Consider the following 16,318-nt stretch of genomic DNA (forward strand, 5'->3'; position numbering starts at 1 on the left):
TTTTTATTGTTGCAGGACAATGGTCACTGCCTGAGTTTGCGAGAACTATCCAGTGTGCAGCGTATGATTGGAAAATTAAAACAGCTCTTAGAAAGACTCTTAGAGAGAGCTGGACTTTATGAGTGTGGACAAACTTCAATCAGACATTTAACTTTGGAAGAAGCACAAGTCTTCTTCACACAGGACAGTAATATGGTGAGTAGTTAAACCCCTTCACTGATTTGATATTACTTTTGGAGAATTTGTAGATGCCAGATGATTTGGTTTAACTAAAAACATGACCTTATGCTGGTAGTATTGGTGATAGTGTCAGTAATAATAGTTGCCACACATTTCACTGATGGAAAGCTTTATTTTCTTTTCAGGAGGAAACAGACTTACAGGAAGGCCTTGTTGGTTTAGGAAAATTTGGTGACCTCAACAGACACTGGGGTTTGGTGGCAGTACGAGACTCTGGTGGGATGCTCATAGGGTTTGAAACCACTGCCGAATCCAAACAATTGTTGTGTCATGTCATTGCTGCTTTCCACTACCTTTTGTACATGATAATGGGCTCCATTTTTGGTAAGGTTCTGTACTGATTTGATACACACACACACACACACACACAGTGACAGTTGAATGAATCAGATGTGCCTGAGAATGTTCCATGAGCTAGCACTAAACCTAGCAATTATTCGACCGAAAATTGGCGATTTACCTAGTTGTAAACAGATCGGAAGTGGGCATGACGAGTGGTACAGTGATTTAAGTTTAACAAGAATAGATAAAAGAAAGGAAATGGATGATAAACAGACATATGCAGAGACAACCAAAAGAAGACTGGATATGAGTAAGTATGAAACACCTTTGGGAGTGGTTAGAAAGAAAATATGTAATATTGAACGTCCCAGATATGAAGGCAAATTATTCCATGGATTCAGAACAGAAAGAGGTATTGACCTAAAAAATATACTAATAAACCAAGAAATATTCGAAATGAAAATGGATATTGTTGAATGGAAAAGGGAACATAACCAATTATATAAAGAAGTGAGTGAATTGAGGAAGGAAAATGCCATATTAGTTAGGGAATTGGAAGAAATGAAAAAGGAACTGGCTAAAGTAAAAAATGATAAAAGATGAAAAATGAAGACACAAATAAAAATGAAAGTTGGTGAAAATATAAAAAAAATCAAACATGAATGAAATAAAAAACCAGACGAAAGAAAAAAGAAAACTAAAAAATACTATTTAAAGAAATAGTCAAAGAACAAATGAATGAAAGTACAAAGGACACAGTGATAGAAGTAATGAAGGAGAAAAGAGATTGGGTAAGAGACACAGAAAAAAAAAAAAAAAATGTATTGTAATCTATTGTATCAAAGAAAAACATGGTCTAATAAGGTTCCAAAGGGAAAAAGAGGAGAAGAATATAGTGACAGAAATACTAAAAGAAATACAGGAGGGCCAAGGACTCGAAAAGGCAATAGAAGAGATCTATAGGATGGGCAAATATTCTGAAGAGAAGAATAGACCTCTCAAAGTAAAACTCAATTCACAGAGAATAGCAGAAGAAATATTAACAAATGTAGGAAAATTAGCAATAAGTAAAAAATACAAAAATCTATGGATAAAAAAAGGAACTGAGTGATGAGGAAAAAGAAAAGGAAAAAACACTTAGAGAAGAAGCTAAGGAAAAAAATGAGAAAAGAACAGAAAATGAAAGGAAGGAGTTTTTTGGAGAGTGATGGACTTGAGACTGAGGAAATGGTCCATAAGGGAAAAGGAAATGCAGGAGAAAGAAGACAAGGAAGGAAAGGAAAAAAAAGATAACATATATCAACATAGACGGATTGATATCAGGAATAGATGAATTGATTGACTATCTGGAACAAGAAAAAACAGATATAATGGGGATTGTGGAGACCAAATTAAAAGGATCATTACCACCAAATAGTATAGGCCAAGGATTATATAATTGTTGGTACAGAAATAGAGAAACAAAGCAGGGTGGAGGAGTAATGTTGCTAACCAAGAAAGGCCGAAATGTGACAAAAATCACAGAAGGAGAGAACAGTGTGGAGTTATGATAAGAGTTGAGGATAGAGATATGAAAAATAGAAAGTATGTAGTGATATATGTCCCACCTAAAACTCATGCATGGAATGAAAGTGAACACTCCAAAATGCTGGAAGACACAAGAAAAACACTAAAGAAAATACTAAAGAAAGAAGGAAATCTGGTAATTATGGGTGATTTTAACTTGAAAGAAATATGTTGGGAAGAAATGACTGTGAAAGGTGGAGAAGATCACTGGGGAAACATATTACTGGAAATGACCATTGATTACACATTGATGCAATGGGTCAAGGAAAACACCAGATATAGAAATAACAATGAACCCTCAAGATTGGATTTGATATTCACATCAGAACCCAAAATTGTGGATAAAATTGAATACAAGACACCAATTGGAAAAAGTTATCACATACTAATAGAACTAGAATTAATGAAGAAACAAATATAGAAATTAACAAAAAACACAGAAAAGGAAGACTAATGTACAACAAAACAGATTTTGAGAAACCTAGAAAATTCTTTTGAGAAGCAAATTGGAAAAAAATTGATAATGAAGAAACAAAGGTGGAAGAGGAATGGACAATTTGGAAGGAAATCTAGAATGAAGGCGTGGATAAGTATGTACCTAGACAAAAACAGGAAAGGGTATATATAAAATCCTGGTATAAAAAGTGCAGTGAGGTGAAATACAGAAGAGATAAAGCTTGGAAAAGGTGAAAAAAAAAAAGAGAGAGAAATGGAAAATATACACCAAACTAAGAAATGGTTATGTAAAAATACATAGAGAAGAAAAGAGAAATTATGAAAAGAACTAATAGACAAATGTAAAGGTCAATCCAAATTATTTTATAGATGTGTAAACGGCAAGCCAAAAAATAAACTGGAAATACTTAAATTACGTCAAGGTGACAGAGAATACACAGAAGATATAGAAATGGCAGATATTATGAACAATCATTTCAAATCTGTATTTAACAAAGAGGAAAAAAAAATCTACAAAACTATGATCAAAGAATTGAAGTAAGATTTCCTCCATTGAAGAAATTAAATATTACTCAGAATAAAATAAGGAATCAAATATTAAAGCTTGACATTAACAAATCACATGGCCCAGATGGAGTTGCAAACTGGATACTGACGGAATGTATAGACAAACTAACAGAAAAAATATACAAAATAATTGAATGTTCACTCAAAGAAGGAAAACTACCAGGAGATTGGAAAAATGTCAATATAGTGCTAATATATAAAGGGGGAAATAAGGAAGACCCAACAAATTATAGACCGGTGTCCCTAATTAGTACAATAGTTAAAATTTGTGAGAGAATCATCAAAAATAGTTGGACAAAATATCTGGAGGAGAATAATATACTGAACCCAGGCAATTTGGATTTTGACAAGGAAGATCATGTACCACTAATTTAATTTGTTTCTATTCAAGATTGATAGATATATTGCAAGAAAGATATGGTTGGGCAGACTGTGTCTTCCTGGACTTACAAAAGGCATTTGATAAGGTACCACAGAAAATTACTATTTAAACTGGAAACAATAGGAATTGGATGGAGGACTTCCTACAGGGAAGAAAAATGAGGGTGGTGCTCAGAGACAAATATTCAAAATGGGAAGAAATGAGTGGTGGCGTCCCACAGAGGTCAGTACTAGCTCTGATAATATTTGCTATATACATAAAGACATGGATGAAGGCATTGAAATTTTGGTGAACTGCTTTACGGATGATGCAAAATTATTAAGGGTGACTCTCATTTTGGTGATTCGCTCGATTGGATTATGCATTTCTGGTCCTCCCAACCTTATCTTTTTATGTAAGACAATGGAAATTTAACACAATGTGCAGGGAAATGGGATGCATCTGTGACAGAAATTTCATTGAAATCCATTAAGAAATGTTTACACAGACGATTTACTTGCAATTTTGAGTTATTTTTTAAATAACGTTTATTTTTCCAAAAGTATGAGGAGAATAATGATTTCCTTTGATGTACAGTTAGTAGACATCCAGATGTACCTAAACTAGTATACTCGTAATTACAAGTGAAAAAGAAAGAAAGTCAGCCTTACAGCAAATTATAAAAAAAAAAAAAAAAATCACAACTTTAAAAAATTGTCAAAAATATATATCAAGTAGGTTAAGAATGAATTTACTAGTTTTGTTAGATATAAGTATCACGATCATTTTCCAACAAGAATGATCAAAATTACTTATTTACACATGAAGTTATAGTTACTTTTGTGCGAAAAAACTAGTTTTGAGAAAATAGCATTTTTATGTTTATATATTCACTACTCCATAAAAGTGCCTCCAAAGAGTATCAAATGCACATATCTACTTATATAATCCTTTGACCATTTCTGGGAAGTAAGCAGTAGATGTTCATTACATTTCTTTTGTACCCATGCCAGCTGAGAATCGTGACAATCCTAACCTTTCATATCCTTCACATAATGAATGGTACACATGCATTACAAACCCTTTGCTAAGGTGAGTATTCTTGCACTTCTCAGGTTCAGAATGGAGCAAAATACTTCGGCAACTATCACATCTGACATATTTAGTTATGGAGTAGTGAATTTATAAACAAGAAATGTATAAAACAGGATAGCACGTGGAGAAATTACGCACGCATACGCTGAACCCTTTTTCGATCGCACTGAGTGTGGTGACTGCTGCCTAACCTATCGTACAACAATATCAGAGTATAAAATTCTCAAAAAAACAAAACAAAAAAAAACCGACAAAATACAAGGAAAACAAACCATAGCAAAGAAAGGGGCGTGGCTGACGGGCGGACTTTTAAATCTCTGGCCCATTAAACCCGCCATTACCTGAGAAGGGTGGCGTTATACGTCTGGAAACCAGTCCCACGGTGTTCAGGGACACCACACCAGTCCACACACGAAGTTTGACAAAATCGAGTATTTTTCACCGAAATGAGAGTTAACCCCCTTAAAGAGAATAAACTCTGAAGTAGACTGTGACTCATTGCAGAGTGATCTGAACAAAGTCTCGGAGTGGAGCAAGAGATGGGAGGTAGAATACAGCATCAAGAAGTGAAGTATAATTAAATTTGAAAAAAGCAAGAAGAGAATATCAGGACAGTATAAAATTGATGGAAAAGAAGTAAAGAAAGTAAATTCTGAAAGGGACCTGGGAGTAATCATCACAAAAGACATGTTGCTGGATAAACATATAAATAAAATAGTCGGAGAAACATACAATTTGCTGAGATCAATAAAGGTGGCCTTTAAATACCTGGATAAGGAAATGATTAAGAAAATATTACAAACACTGATAAGGCCAAAACTGGAATATGCAGTGCTGATATGGTCACCCAGTACAAAAAAAAGAATATAAGAAAATTAGAAAGAATACAAAGAGGAACGACAAAGATGGCCCCAACACTTTCAAACCTGACATATAAACAAAGACTGGCTGACCCTGGAACACAGAGAAAGAGGTGACCTACTAACCATCTACAGAATTATGAAAGGTAAAGAATGCCTTGATAGAGAGGACCTATTAAAATGGGACAGAGGAAAAATAAGAGGACATGCAGCGAAACTAAAAAAGATAACTACAGAAGAGACCTGAAAAAGAACAGCTTTCCACACAGAGTGATAGATATATGGAACAAATTGCATGAAAAAATAGTGTGTGCAAACACAATACAAAAATTCAAGAACAAACTTGATCTTGCAAGATACAAAAACAGGTCACCACAAGCATAGCTCCCCTTCCTGTACAATACAGCCTAGTAAATACTAGGTAAATACCCATACACACACACACACATACCATAGAGGAAGGAGTTACAAACATCAAGCTCTGACCTAGCACTTTGTTGCTGAATCAGGAAAAACGCCTTGTCATTTTCGGTATGTAGCAATATGTTTTCGTGTGACCAGTAACGTATCCAATCCAGTTCATGGAAAACATAGTTTTTAGCATGGAATGAAGGGTAGCAGTGATGAAAAAAAGAATCAACGAGCCAACTAAGGGGGGATTGAATATGACAAGAGTGGAGTCGCCACTGGGAGTGATCCCAAAGAAGACATGTATTAGTATAACTCTGAAGATGACTTACAGGTATGATTCTGATTTATTTTTGAGATTTAGGAGGGAAGGGGGAGTAATGGATAAAACTATGGACATCAAAAGATACTAGGATTAGCAGAGCAATAAGAAATCGAGACATCAGCAACTTGGCAGAAGAGCTGATTGATTTAAAATTAGACCACAAAGCTTTACAATTTGAAGTATCAAACTGACGCAGAACTAATGATGAGATAATAAGACAATTAAATGATCTAAAAAGTGAACTGAGTATGATTAAAAGAGAAAATGAAAGAAAAGAAAATGAGGTATGAAACAAAAACGAAGAACTGAAGAAAGAGGTAAAAGAACAGTAACAAGTAGTAACTGAAAAGATGGAAGAATCAATCAGAGTCTAATCTTAATGAAATAAAAAATCAGTGGAAACAGGAATGTGAAAATCAAAAACTCAAATTCAAAGAAATAGTACAGCAACAGGAAGAAGAGAATGCAAAGGAAACAGTGATTAAGGTAATCAGAGAAAAGGAAGACTTGGTGAGAGACACAGTTGACAAAAAGAAATGCATTGTGGTTTAAGTTATCAAAGAAAAACACAATGTACACAAATATCAAAGAGAAAAAGAAAGTGCAAAGGAGATACAGTGGTTGAGAACGAGGGGCAGAATTTGGAGAAGGAAATTGACGACGTGCATAAGATGGGTACATACTCAAAAGAAAAAAACTACAGGCCAATGAAAATCAAATGATAGCTGAAGAAATACTATCAAAAGCGGCAAAACTAGCAAACAGTGAAAACTATAAAAATGTGTGGATGAAAAAGGAAATGAATGAAGAGGAAATAGAGAAATACAGGGCCCTGAGAAATGAAGCTAAGGATAAAAACGAGAAAAGATTGGAGACTGAAAAGGGTGAGTTTTTTGGAGAGTGCTGGATCTGAGACTGTAAAAATGGTACATCAGAAAAATGGGAAAAAAAAAAAAAAAAAGGGAAAGGAAAAAATTAAAAGTGGCATATACAATCATGGATGGTATGATTTCTGGAATAAATTAAATGACTATCCGTCAATAGAGAAACCAGACGTAATGGAAATTGTGGAGATAAAACTGAAAGGTCCTATACAATCAAGTATGGTGGGACAAGGTTTATACAACCTTTGGTCGAAAAATAGAATGGATAAATGGGGAGGAGTCATGTTATTGACTAGAAAGGGCTTAAATGTAATGAAGATAGCAGAAGGTAAAGAAAATATGGAATTGATCACAAAGTCAAAAATAGTATGAAAATCAGAAAGTTCATAGTTGTCTATGTGCCCTCAAAAACTAAGAATTGGTCTGACAGTGAACACACAAAATTACTGGAAGACACAAAGAATGAATTAACGGAGACACTGAAATATGGAGATAACATAGTAATTATGGGTGACTTTAATGCAAAGGAAAAAAATTGGGAAGAATTGACAAAGATGGAGAGGAACTCTGGGGCAACATCCTACTGGATCTGACCATTGATTATACATTGACTCAATGGGTCAAAGAAAACACTAGATATAGACAGAACGAAGAACCATGGAGACTAGATCTATTCACTTCTGAGCCTGAAATTGTAGATAAAATGAATTATAAGACACCATTTGGAAAGAGTGACCACATACTAATAGAGTTTGAGCTTAAGAAACAAGTTGTTGTGAGAAGAAATGAGAAACACAGAGAAGGAAGATTAATGTACAATAAAACTGACTTTGTAAAACTTAGAAAATAAATTAAAAATGCTAGTTGGGAAAAATTTGCAAATGGTGAAACAAAGATGGAAGAGAAATGGAATATTTTTAAAGAAAAATATAAGTAGGGAACAGATAAACATGTACCTAAGCAGAATCGAAAAGGGGTCATTATAATAAAAAGTGTAGTGATGCTAAAGATAAAGAGCTAAAGCCTGGAAAAAATAGAAAAAAGACAAAAAAGGGTTCACATGAAGAATTGTCACCCCAGGTTTCGACAGGGTGACAATTCTTCATGTGGGCTATCCTAGGGTGACAATTCTTCATGTGGGCCATCCTGGGTTTACGATTCTTCGGTTGTATAAATTGATGACAATAAGCATAACCCTCATTCACCCTAACCAAATCTAACCTAATCTTTATTCCACTGTTGGTACTCGGCGTATTGGGGTGAGAATTCTTCAGGTGGGATCTCATGGGGTGATGATTCTTCATGTGGCTGTTCTGGGGTGATAATTCTCCATGTGACCCCAAAAATATGACTAAATGGCAAACACATCAAACTGAGAAATGAATATGTAGATATATGCAGAGAGGAAAAAAGAAACTATGAAAAAAGATATAATAGACAAATGCAAAGACCAACCTAAGCTATTTTACAGATAAGTAAACAATAAACTAAAAGACAGACATGAAATAGTGAAACTGCATGAAGGAAACAAAGAATATATAGAACATATAGAAATGGCTGAAGTAATGACTAGACACTAGGTCTGTATTTACAATTGAAAGCTCACAAATGTGGGATGAAGGACAGTGAGAAGGATCCCCCAAAATGAAAGAAATAACGATGACACAGGAAGAAATAAGGGACCAAATGAAGAACCTTGGGCCCGACGGAATAGTGAATTGGATATTGAAAGAATGTATAGATGAACTTACAGATGAAATACACAAGATAATTGACTTCTCACTCAAAGAAGGAAAAGTACCACAAGATTGGGGAAAATGCAAATATTGTACCAATATATAAGGGAGGAGATAAAAAAAAATCCAACAAACTATAGACCGGTATATCTTACAAGCACAATAGCAAAAATATGCAAAAGAGTTATAAGAAAAAAAAAACGGATTAAACACTTGGTAGAAAACAACATACTAAACCCCAAACAGTTTGGATTTAGAAGTGGAAGATCATGTACTACAAATTTTATATGCTTTTACTCAAGATTAATAGAAATAATACAAGAAAGAGATGGTTGGGCAGACTGTGCTTTCTTGGACTTACAAAAGGCTTTTGACAAAATACCACACAGAAAGCTACTAAGAAAAATTGAAACAATTGGTGGAATACAAGGAAAATTATTGGAATGGATGAAAGACTTCTTGAACAGAAGAAAAATGAGGGTGATACTTAGAGAAAAGTACTCAAATTGGGTAGATATGGAAAGCAGAGTCCCCCAAGGCTCTGTATTGGCTCCAATAATGTTTGCTGTTTATATAAACAATATGGATGAAGGTGTGGAATGTTATATGAACTTCTTTGCAGATGATGCGAAACTATTGAAGAGAGTAAGTACAGAAGAAGATTGCAAATCTTTTCAAGAAGACCTGGACAAAGTCTAGAAATGGAGTATAAAGAACAAAGTGAATTTCAACATTAAGAAATATAGTATAATGGAATTTGGAAAAAGCAAAAATAGAATATCTGGTCAATACAAAATTGGTACAAAGGAAGTTACAAAAGTAAACTCAGAAAGGCACCTAGGAGTAATTATCTCAAACAACATGACACCAGACAAACATGTAAACAAAATAGTTGGAGAAACTTACAACTTAATAAAATCAATGAAAGTGGCCATTGACTACATGGATGAGGAAATGGTAAAGAAGATACTTGTTACACTGGTAAGACCAAAATCGGAATACGCAGTGTCTCTATGGACATCTAGTACAAAAATTACATAAACTAGAAAGAATTCAAAGAGCATTGAAAAAGATGGCACCAACACTTTGCTACAAGACATATGAACAAAGATTGGACAAACTAAACTTATCAACTCTGGAACAAAGAAGAGAAAGAGGTGATTTGATAACCATCTACAGAATGATGAAAAGGATGGAAATCTTTGATAGGGATGACCTACTAAAATGGGACAGAAGAAATACAAGAGGACATGAAAAGAAACATAAGAAAGACAGTTACAGAAGAGATCTGAAAAAAATGGCTTTCCACACAAAGTAATAGATACATGGAACAAATTGAAATAGGAAACAGTGAATGCCAAAACCATACATGACTTTGAGAAAGAACTGGATGCGGAAAGATACAACTGCGGGTCACTACGAGCATAGCTCTCTTCCCGCAAAATACAACTAGGTAAAAACTAGGTAAATACACACACACACACACACCTTTTTACTCTTTTCCAGCCAGCATTTGAGCTTTTGATTTCAAGGAAAATTGCATTGTTACAAGGCAGAATGTAACAATGACAAGTGAAGCATATAAAAACACTTTGGAAGGGAACGGATTGGTGTAGAATGGGTGGAAGGAGTAGATGTCTTTTGATATGTAAATAGATGTATGTATCCAAATGTGGCACTTTACTCCCATTCCAAATGCACACCATGGACCATGTTTTGAATCTAGCAACTGTCAGTGTCTATTAGTTGCTCTTGCAGACCAAGCACATAGGACAGAAGTAACAATATCATGCCTCTGTATTGTTAAATAATCTTTTAGGTCCTGTATTCATTTATTTGTATATTATTATTATTATTTGCAAATATACAGGATAGGAGGAAAGCTTCTAGGAGCTGTCAAGACAGGATGCAGGGATGACCCGTCATCCAGGAAGTGCCAAGATAGGAGAGAGGGAGTAGTGTGGAGGGGAGTGGAATATATGGTAAATGAAATGGGTGGGAGTGATTTCTATGCCTTTTTCTTTTTGGCTACCCCCTGTGTTAGGGGGAAAAAAGCCTTTGGTATATGTGTATGTATGTAGTAGAGCATGTGTCAGGATTAGAAATGGAGAGAGTGAGTGGTTCGAGGTAAAGGTGGGACTTCGTCAGGGATGTGTTATGTCGCCCTGGCTGTTCAACTTATACATGGTGTGAAAGGTAAATGCAAGGGTGGTGGGTCAAGGATTGAAGATGGTTAAACCCTTCCATATGGTGACGCCTATGTAGGCGTCATGAGGAGCAAGTGGGTACGCGAGGATGCTGATGTCGGCGTCTTGATTATATTTATTGTAGTTATACCTGCGTGACCCCCATACTCTATAAACTGGCTTCATCATATTTTATATGGTCATCAAAATTCACGGGTGAAAGAGAGAACAATTGATACTGCCGTGACTTTATTTTTTATAATGCGAGTATTATGACACAACATTGTACATCTGGCAGCTAATGCTGCCCGTGAGATTTTGGCCCGGAGTGAAGTGGTTAAAGAAAATGGAGAAAAGTGGGAGGTGAGCCAGTTGTTGTTTGCGGATGACACTGCGCTTGTAGCAGGATCAGAGGAGGGATTGAGGAAGTTGGTGACAAAGTTTGGGAGAATGTGTGAAAGAAGGAAGTTGAAGATAAATGTGGGTAAAAATAAGTTGATGAGATGTACAAGGGGTGAAAGTGGCAGCAGACTGGAAGTGAGCATTAAGGGAGAGCGACTGGAGGAAGTGGATAGTTTTAGATACTTGGGTGCGAATGTGGCAGGAAAGGGTGGAGTGGAGGTGGAGGTAGAATGTAGATTGAGAGAAGTGAGTAAATGCCTTGGTGTAATGAGGAATAGACATTTGGGAATGGATGCCTTGGTGTAATGAGGAATAGACATTTGGGAATGAGTGCTTAGAGGAGATTTTATGAAGGAGTGATTATGCCAACAGCACTGTATGGGGCAGAAACATGGAGCATAAGAGAGGAGTTTGAATGTGTTTGAGATGAGGTGTCTGAGAAGTATGATAGGGGTTACTAGGCTGGATAGAGTGAGAAATGAGGAGGTGAGGAGGAAAACAGGGGGTAAGGGAGTTGGGAGATAGGGTAGATGAAAGAGTATTGGGATGGTTTGGACACATGGAAAGAATGAGGGAAGAAAGACTAGTAAAAGAGGTATGGAAGGCAGATGTGGAGGGAGTGAACATGAAGGGGCGATCTAGGATGAGATGGATGGATGGATGGGATGAAAGGGGCTTTGGGGAAGAGGGGAATGTCTGTTTAGGAAGGATGGGAGAGGACAGAAGACAGGGGTGAATGGAGAATGGTTGTAAATGGATGATGTGATGCATGAGGTGGAATGGGGGGGGGGATGAGGTAGTATGTGTGAGAAAAATTTGACACAGCCCGAAGGAATTTCTCCCCGTCTTCTCCTTTTCTGCATGAGCGGACAGAGAGGGGGGGTTGCTGATTTAATGAAGTGGCCTTGCTATGGATGTGGTGTGTCTTGCGACACTGCCTCTGACCCAGGGCAGTGGACAAAGCTCAGGGATGACATGTCATCCAGGAGGTGCCAAGATAAGAGGGAGGGTGGGGGGTGGAGGGGAGTGGAGTGTATTGGGGATGGAATGGGTGGGAATGGTTAATATGCCTTTTTCTTTTTGGCTACCTACCTTGTAAGGGGGAAAAGCCTTTGGTATATGTATGTATTATTATTATCTATTATTTATTAATTTATTTATTTATTTATTCTAATTTTTTTTAAGGGATATACGCCTATGGGATTTTCTCCCCTGTAAGGAGATTGGTAAGTCACTTTGTGGGCAAAAAAGAAAATAATAATAGATAAGATAAAATAAATAGATAAATAAAATATTGCCAGTTCCCTCACGCAACCCCACTCATCATACATACATATACCAAAGGCTTTTTTCCCCCTTACACGGGGGGTAGCCAAAAAGAAAAAGGCATAGAAATCACTCCCACACATTTCATTTCCCATATATATTCCACTCCCCTCCACCCTCCTCCCTCCCTCCTATCTTGGCACCTCCTGAATGGCGGGTCATCCCTGCATCCTGTCCTCTGCAGGGATGACCTGTCATCCAGGAGGTGCCACTCGGTTACCTTTTATAACACAGGAGAAATGTGGCAATGTTCTTACCCCCACTCCAGTCCGGGAGTCAAAAATATATTTACATATACCCAATTGCCTTTTCCTCATTACAAGGGAATGGCCTAGCATAAAAGAAAGAATATTGTAGTGGGTATGACTAATTCCCTTGTTTGATTTCTTTTCAGTTTGTGCTTTGATAAGTTTTGGAATATTTGTGTTTCGTTACCACAAGAAAAAAAGTGAAGAGGAGAAGCATGAGGTTAGTTGTAATTTATTTATCTTGTCAGAATTCTGTTAACACTTTTTGTATTTATTTTTAAGATTGACTGATTCTCTTTCTCTTTCTCTCATCTCTTTCCTTTCTCCTCTCTTTCCTCTTTCCATTCTTTTAGGAGATCATGAAGCGAAAAAATTCCTAGATGTGGTGCAGGATAATTTCCTAAAACAAATGATTACCGATCCTACGAGGGGACAAAATACCCTGGACTTAATTCTAACAAATAATGAGCACCAAATTAGCAGCATAATAGTGGGCGATAGTCTAGGCTTTAGCGATCATCAAGAAATAAGATTTAATATTATTTGGGAAAAAATAAAAAGTACAAATAACGTTCAAGTACCAGACTTCAGGAAAGCAAACTTTGACAATATAAAAACCTATTTGAAATTGAATACGAAAAACAATCCAGACGTTTCAAACATTCTTGATTCTCGTTGCGGGGCTGATAGTCAGAAGTGGGTCAAGGAGGATACGCGTACCTTGGGTCCGGTCTGGGTCAAGGAGAGAAATATGCATACCTTAGGTCAGGTCTGGGTCAAAGAGAGTGATGCGCGTGCCTTGGGTCAGGTCGATTCGGGGCGACGGCCCAAAAATCAGGTCAGTACTTTGGACGAGATGTATAGCAATCTGGCAGATCTAATTATTAATGCACAAAACGCATTTATCCCCCTAAAGTCAATACGGAAAAATAGTAATACTCCCAAATGGATGACAGACAGATTGAAACATGAGATCGGAATTAAAAGAGGACTTTACGTAAAAATAAAAAACGGGGAATCACACCTTAGATCAAGATATAACGAAATGGCAAAGCTGGTTAAAAGGAATACACGTTCAGCGAAACGTAATTATGAAATCAAGGTTGCCAGTCAAGCAAAATCCAACCCAAAGGGTTTCTTTCACCTCTATAGAACAAAAAATAAAGAAAGAATAGGACCAATTAAAAACGATGAAAATGTCATGATAGAATCGGAAGAAAAAATGAGTGAGGAGTTTAACAATTATTTTCTATCGGTGTTTACTAATGAGAGGTTAGATAAAGTACCTGACTGCGATCCGATTTTCAGAGGGGATGAAGAAAATAGCCTAACTAATATCAGCATTAGTAAAGAAGAAGTTATCAAGCAGATTGACAGACTTAAAGCTACAAAATCTCTGGGTCCGGACGAAATTTTTCCAAGAATGCTTAAAGAGTGTAAATTTGAAATCTGCGACCAGTTAACTGAAATATTCAATAAATCGGTAGACACTGGTTCTGTTCCAACTGCTTGGAGGCAGGCAAACGTTGTTCCTGTTTTTAAGAAGGGAGATAGATCGACCATATGCAACTACAGGCCAATCAGTTTGACATCGGTTATAGGAAAAATGCTTGAATCAATAATAGTAAATAGACTCAGAGAACACATTGAAGGGCATAATTTAATTCGTGATTCACAGCATGGTTTCTCCAAAGGTAAGTCATGCGTGACTAATCTTCTATCCTTTTACACTAAGGTATATAAGGCGTCAGACAACAATGAAAATTACGATGTTATTTACCTTGACTTTAGCAAAGCGTTCGACAAAGTGCCACACCAGAGACTACTAAATAAAATCAAAGCCCATGGCATAGGAGGAAAAGTGTTAGAATGGATTAGAGCTTGGATTAGTAACAGAAAACAGCGGGTCACCATAAATGGAATAAAATCTAGGTGGGGCAATGTTACTAGCGGGGTCCCCCAGGGCTCGGTTTTGGGTCCCTTATTGTTCATTATGTATATAAACGACTTAGACGATGGGTTAAATAGTGATAGTAAGTTTGCGGACGACACTAAAATAGGACGCCTAATTAGGTCAGGAGAAGACGCCCAGATTCTGCAGGATGATCTTAATAAACTGTTAACATGGTCGGTGAAATGGCAAATGAACTTCAATATCTCTAAGTGTAGCGTGTTAAACGTAGGGCTACACAACCCCGAAAATAGATACAACTTAGATGACACGTTTTTAGAAAAATCTGAGTGCGAGAGGGACTTGGGAGTTCTGATGAGTCCGGACCTTAAAACCAGGAAGCAGTGCATTAGCGCCAGAAATAAAGCAAACAGAGCATTAGGCTTCATTGCTAGGACGGTAACGAATAGAAGTGCAGAGGTAATTATTAAACTCTATCTAGCGATAGTTAGACCCATCCTTGACTATGCGGTACAGTTTTGGTCTCCATCCTACAGAATGGACATAAATTCACTAGAATCAGTACAGAGAAGAATGACCAAAATGATACAAGGACTCGGAAATTTGCCTTACGAAGAGAGGCTTAGGCACCTAAACTTACACTCTCTGGAAAGACGCAGAGTGCGGGGTGATTTAATAGAAGTGTTCAAGTGGATCAAAGGCTATAACAAGGGTGATGCAAACAAGGTCATCATAATAAAACAACAGGGCAGGACTTGCAGTAATGGGTATAAACTGGACAAATTTAGATTTAAGAAGGAAATAGGCAAGAATTGGTTTACAAATAGGGTGGTCGATGAATGGAATAAACTTAGTAACCACGTAGTAAGCGCTGAAACTATCAGTTGTTTTAAGAAACGATTAGACAATTTTATGGATGGGGACGACAGGTGGTGATGGATACGGAGCTGCCTAGTGTAGGCCTTGTGGTCTTTTGCAGTCTCCTTTATTTCTTATGTTCTTATGTTCTTAGCTCACGCCTCATCGCTTTCGTCTCTCTTATCTCTTTCCTCTCATCTCTCTCTCATATCTCTTTCCTCTCATCTCTCCTCTCTCATATCTCTTTCCTCTCATCTCTCTTTCCTCTCTCATTTCTTGCTCCTCTCTCTTCCCACTTCTCTCTCTCCTCCCTCTCTCTTCCTCCGCCCCCCCTGGAGCCGCTCTATTCTGCGGGGGAGCGACCCCAGGCTCTTGCCTCCACGTGGAGGGGGTGGGAATGGCCGTTGGCAGTAGCATACTGGGGGCCAACTACCCATGACCCTCAGTACGACATAGCCTCGACCGTTGCTGAATAGACTTTTATACCTGCATTTCTTACCCACCCATTACTTTCTCTCCACCTCGCCCAACTTTCTACCACTTTATTCTATCATGATTGACCCTCCTGATGACATGGCCAAATTTTGAAACCTCTCGGTAACAAAT

The 16,318-nt window shown here is 37.1% G+C and overlaps 1 protein-coding gene across 1 annotated transcript in view; it reads left to right on the forward strand.

Moving 5' to 3' along the window:
- The window catches only part of MAN1 (LEM domain-containing inner nuclear membrane protein MAN1), a 79,045-nt gene that overhangs the window by 43,906 nt on the left and 18,821 nt on the right, over window positions 1-16,318 (forward strand). The window contains exons 3-5 of the mRNA XM_076176063.1: window positions 16-195; window positions 366-564; window positions 13,089-13,162. Coding sequence (XP_076032178.1) covers window positions 16-195; window positions 366-564; window positions 13,089-13,162 — 453 coding nt within the window. The remainder of the gene's footprint in view (window positions 1-15; window positions 196-365; window positions 565-13,088; window positions 13,163-16,318) is intronic.

Source organism: Oratosquilla oratoria, chromosome 38 (genome assembly GCF_046742065.1).
Source record: "Oratosquilla oratoria isolate Oo_2021 chromosome 38, ASM4674206v1, whole genome shotgun sequence".
NCBI lineage: Eukaryota > Metazoa > Arthropoda > Malacostraca > Stomatopoda > Squillidae > Oratosquilla > Oratosquilla oratoria.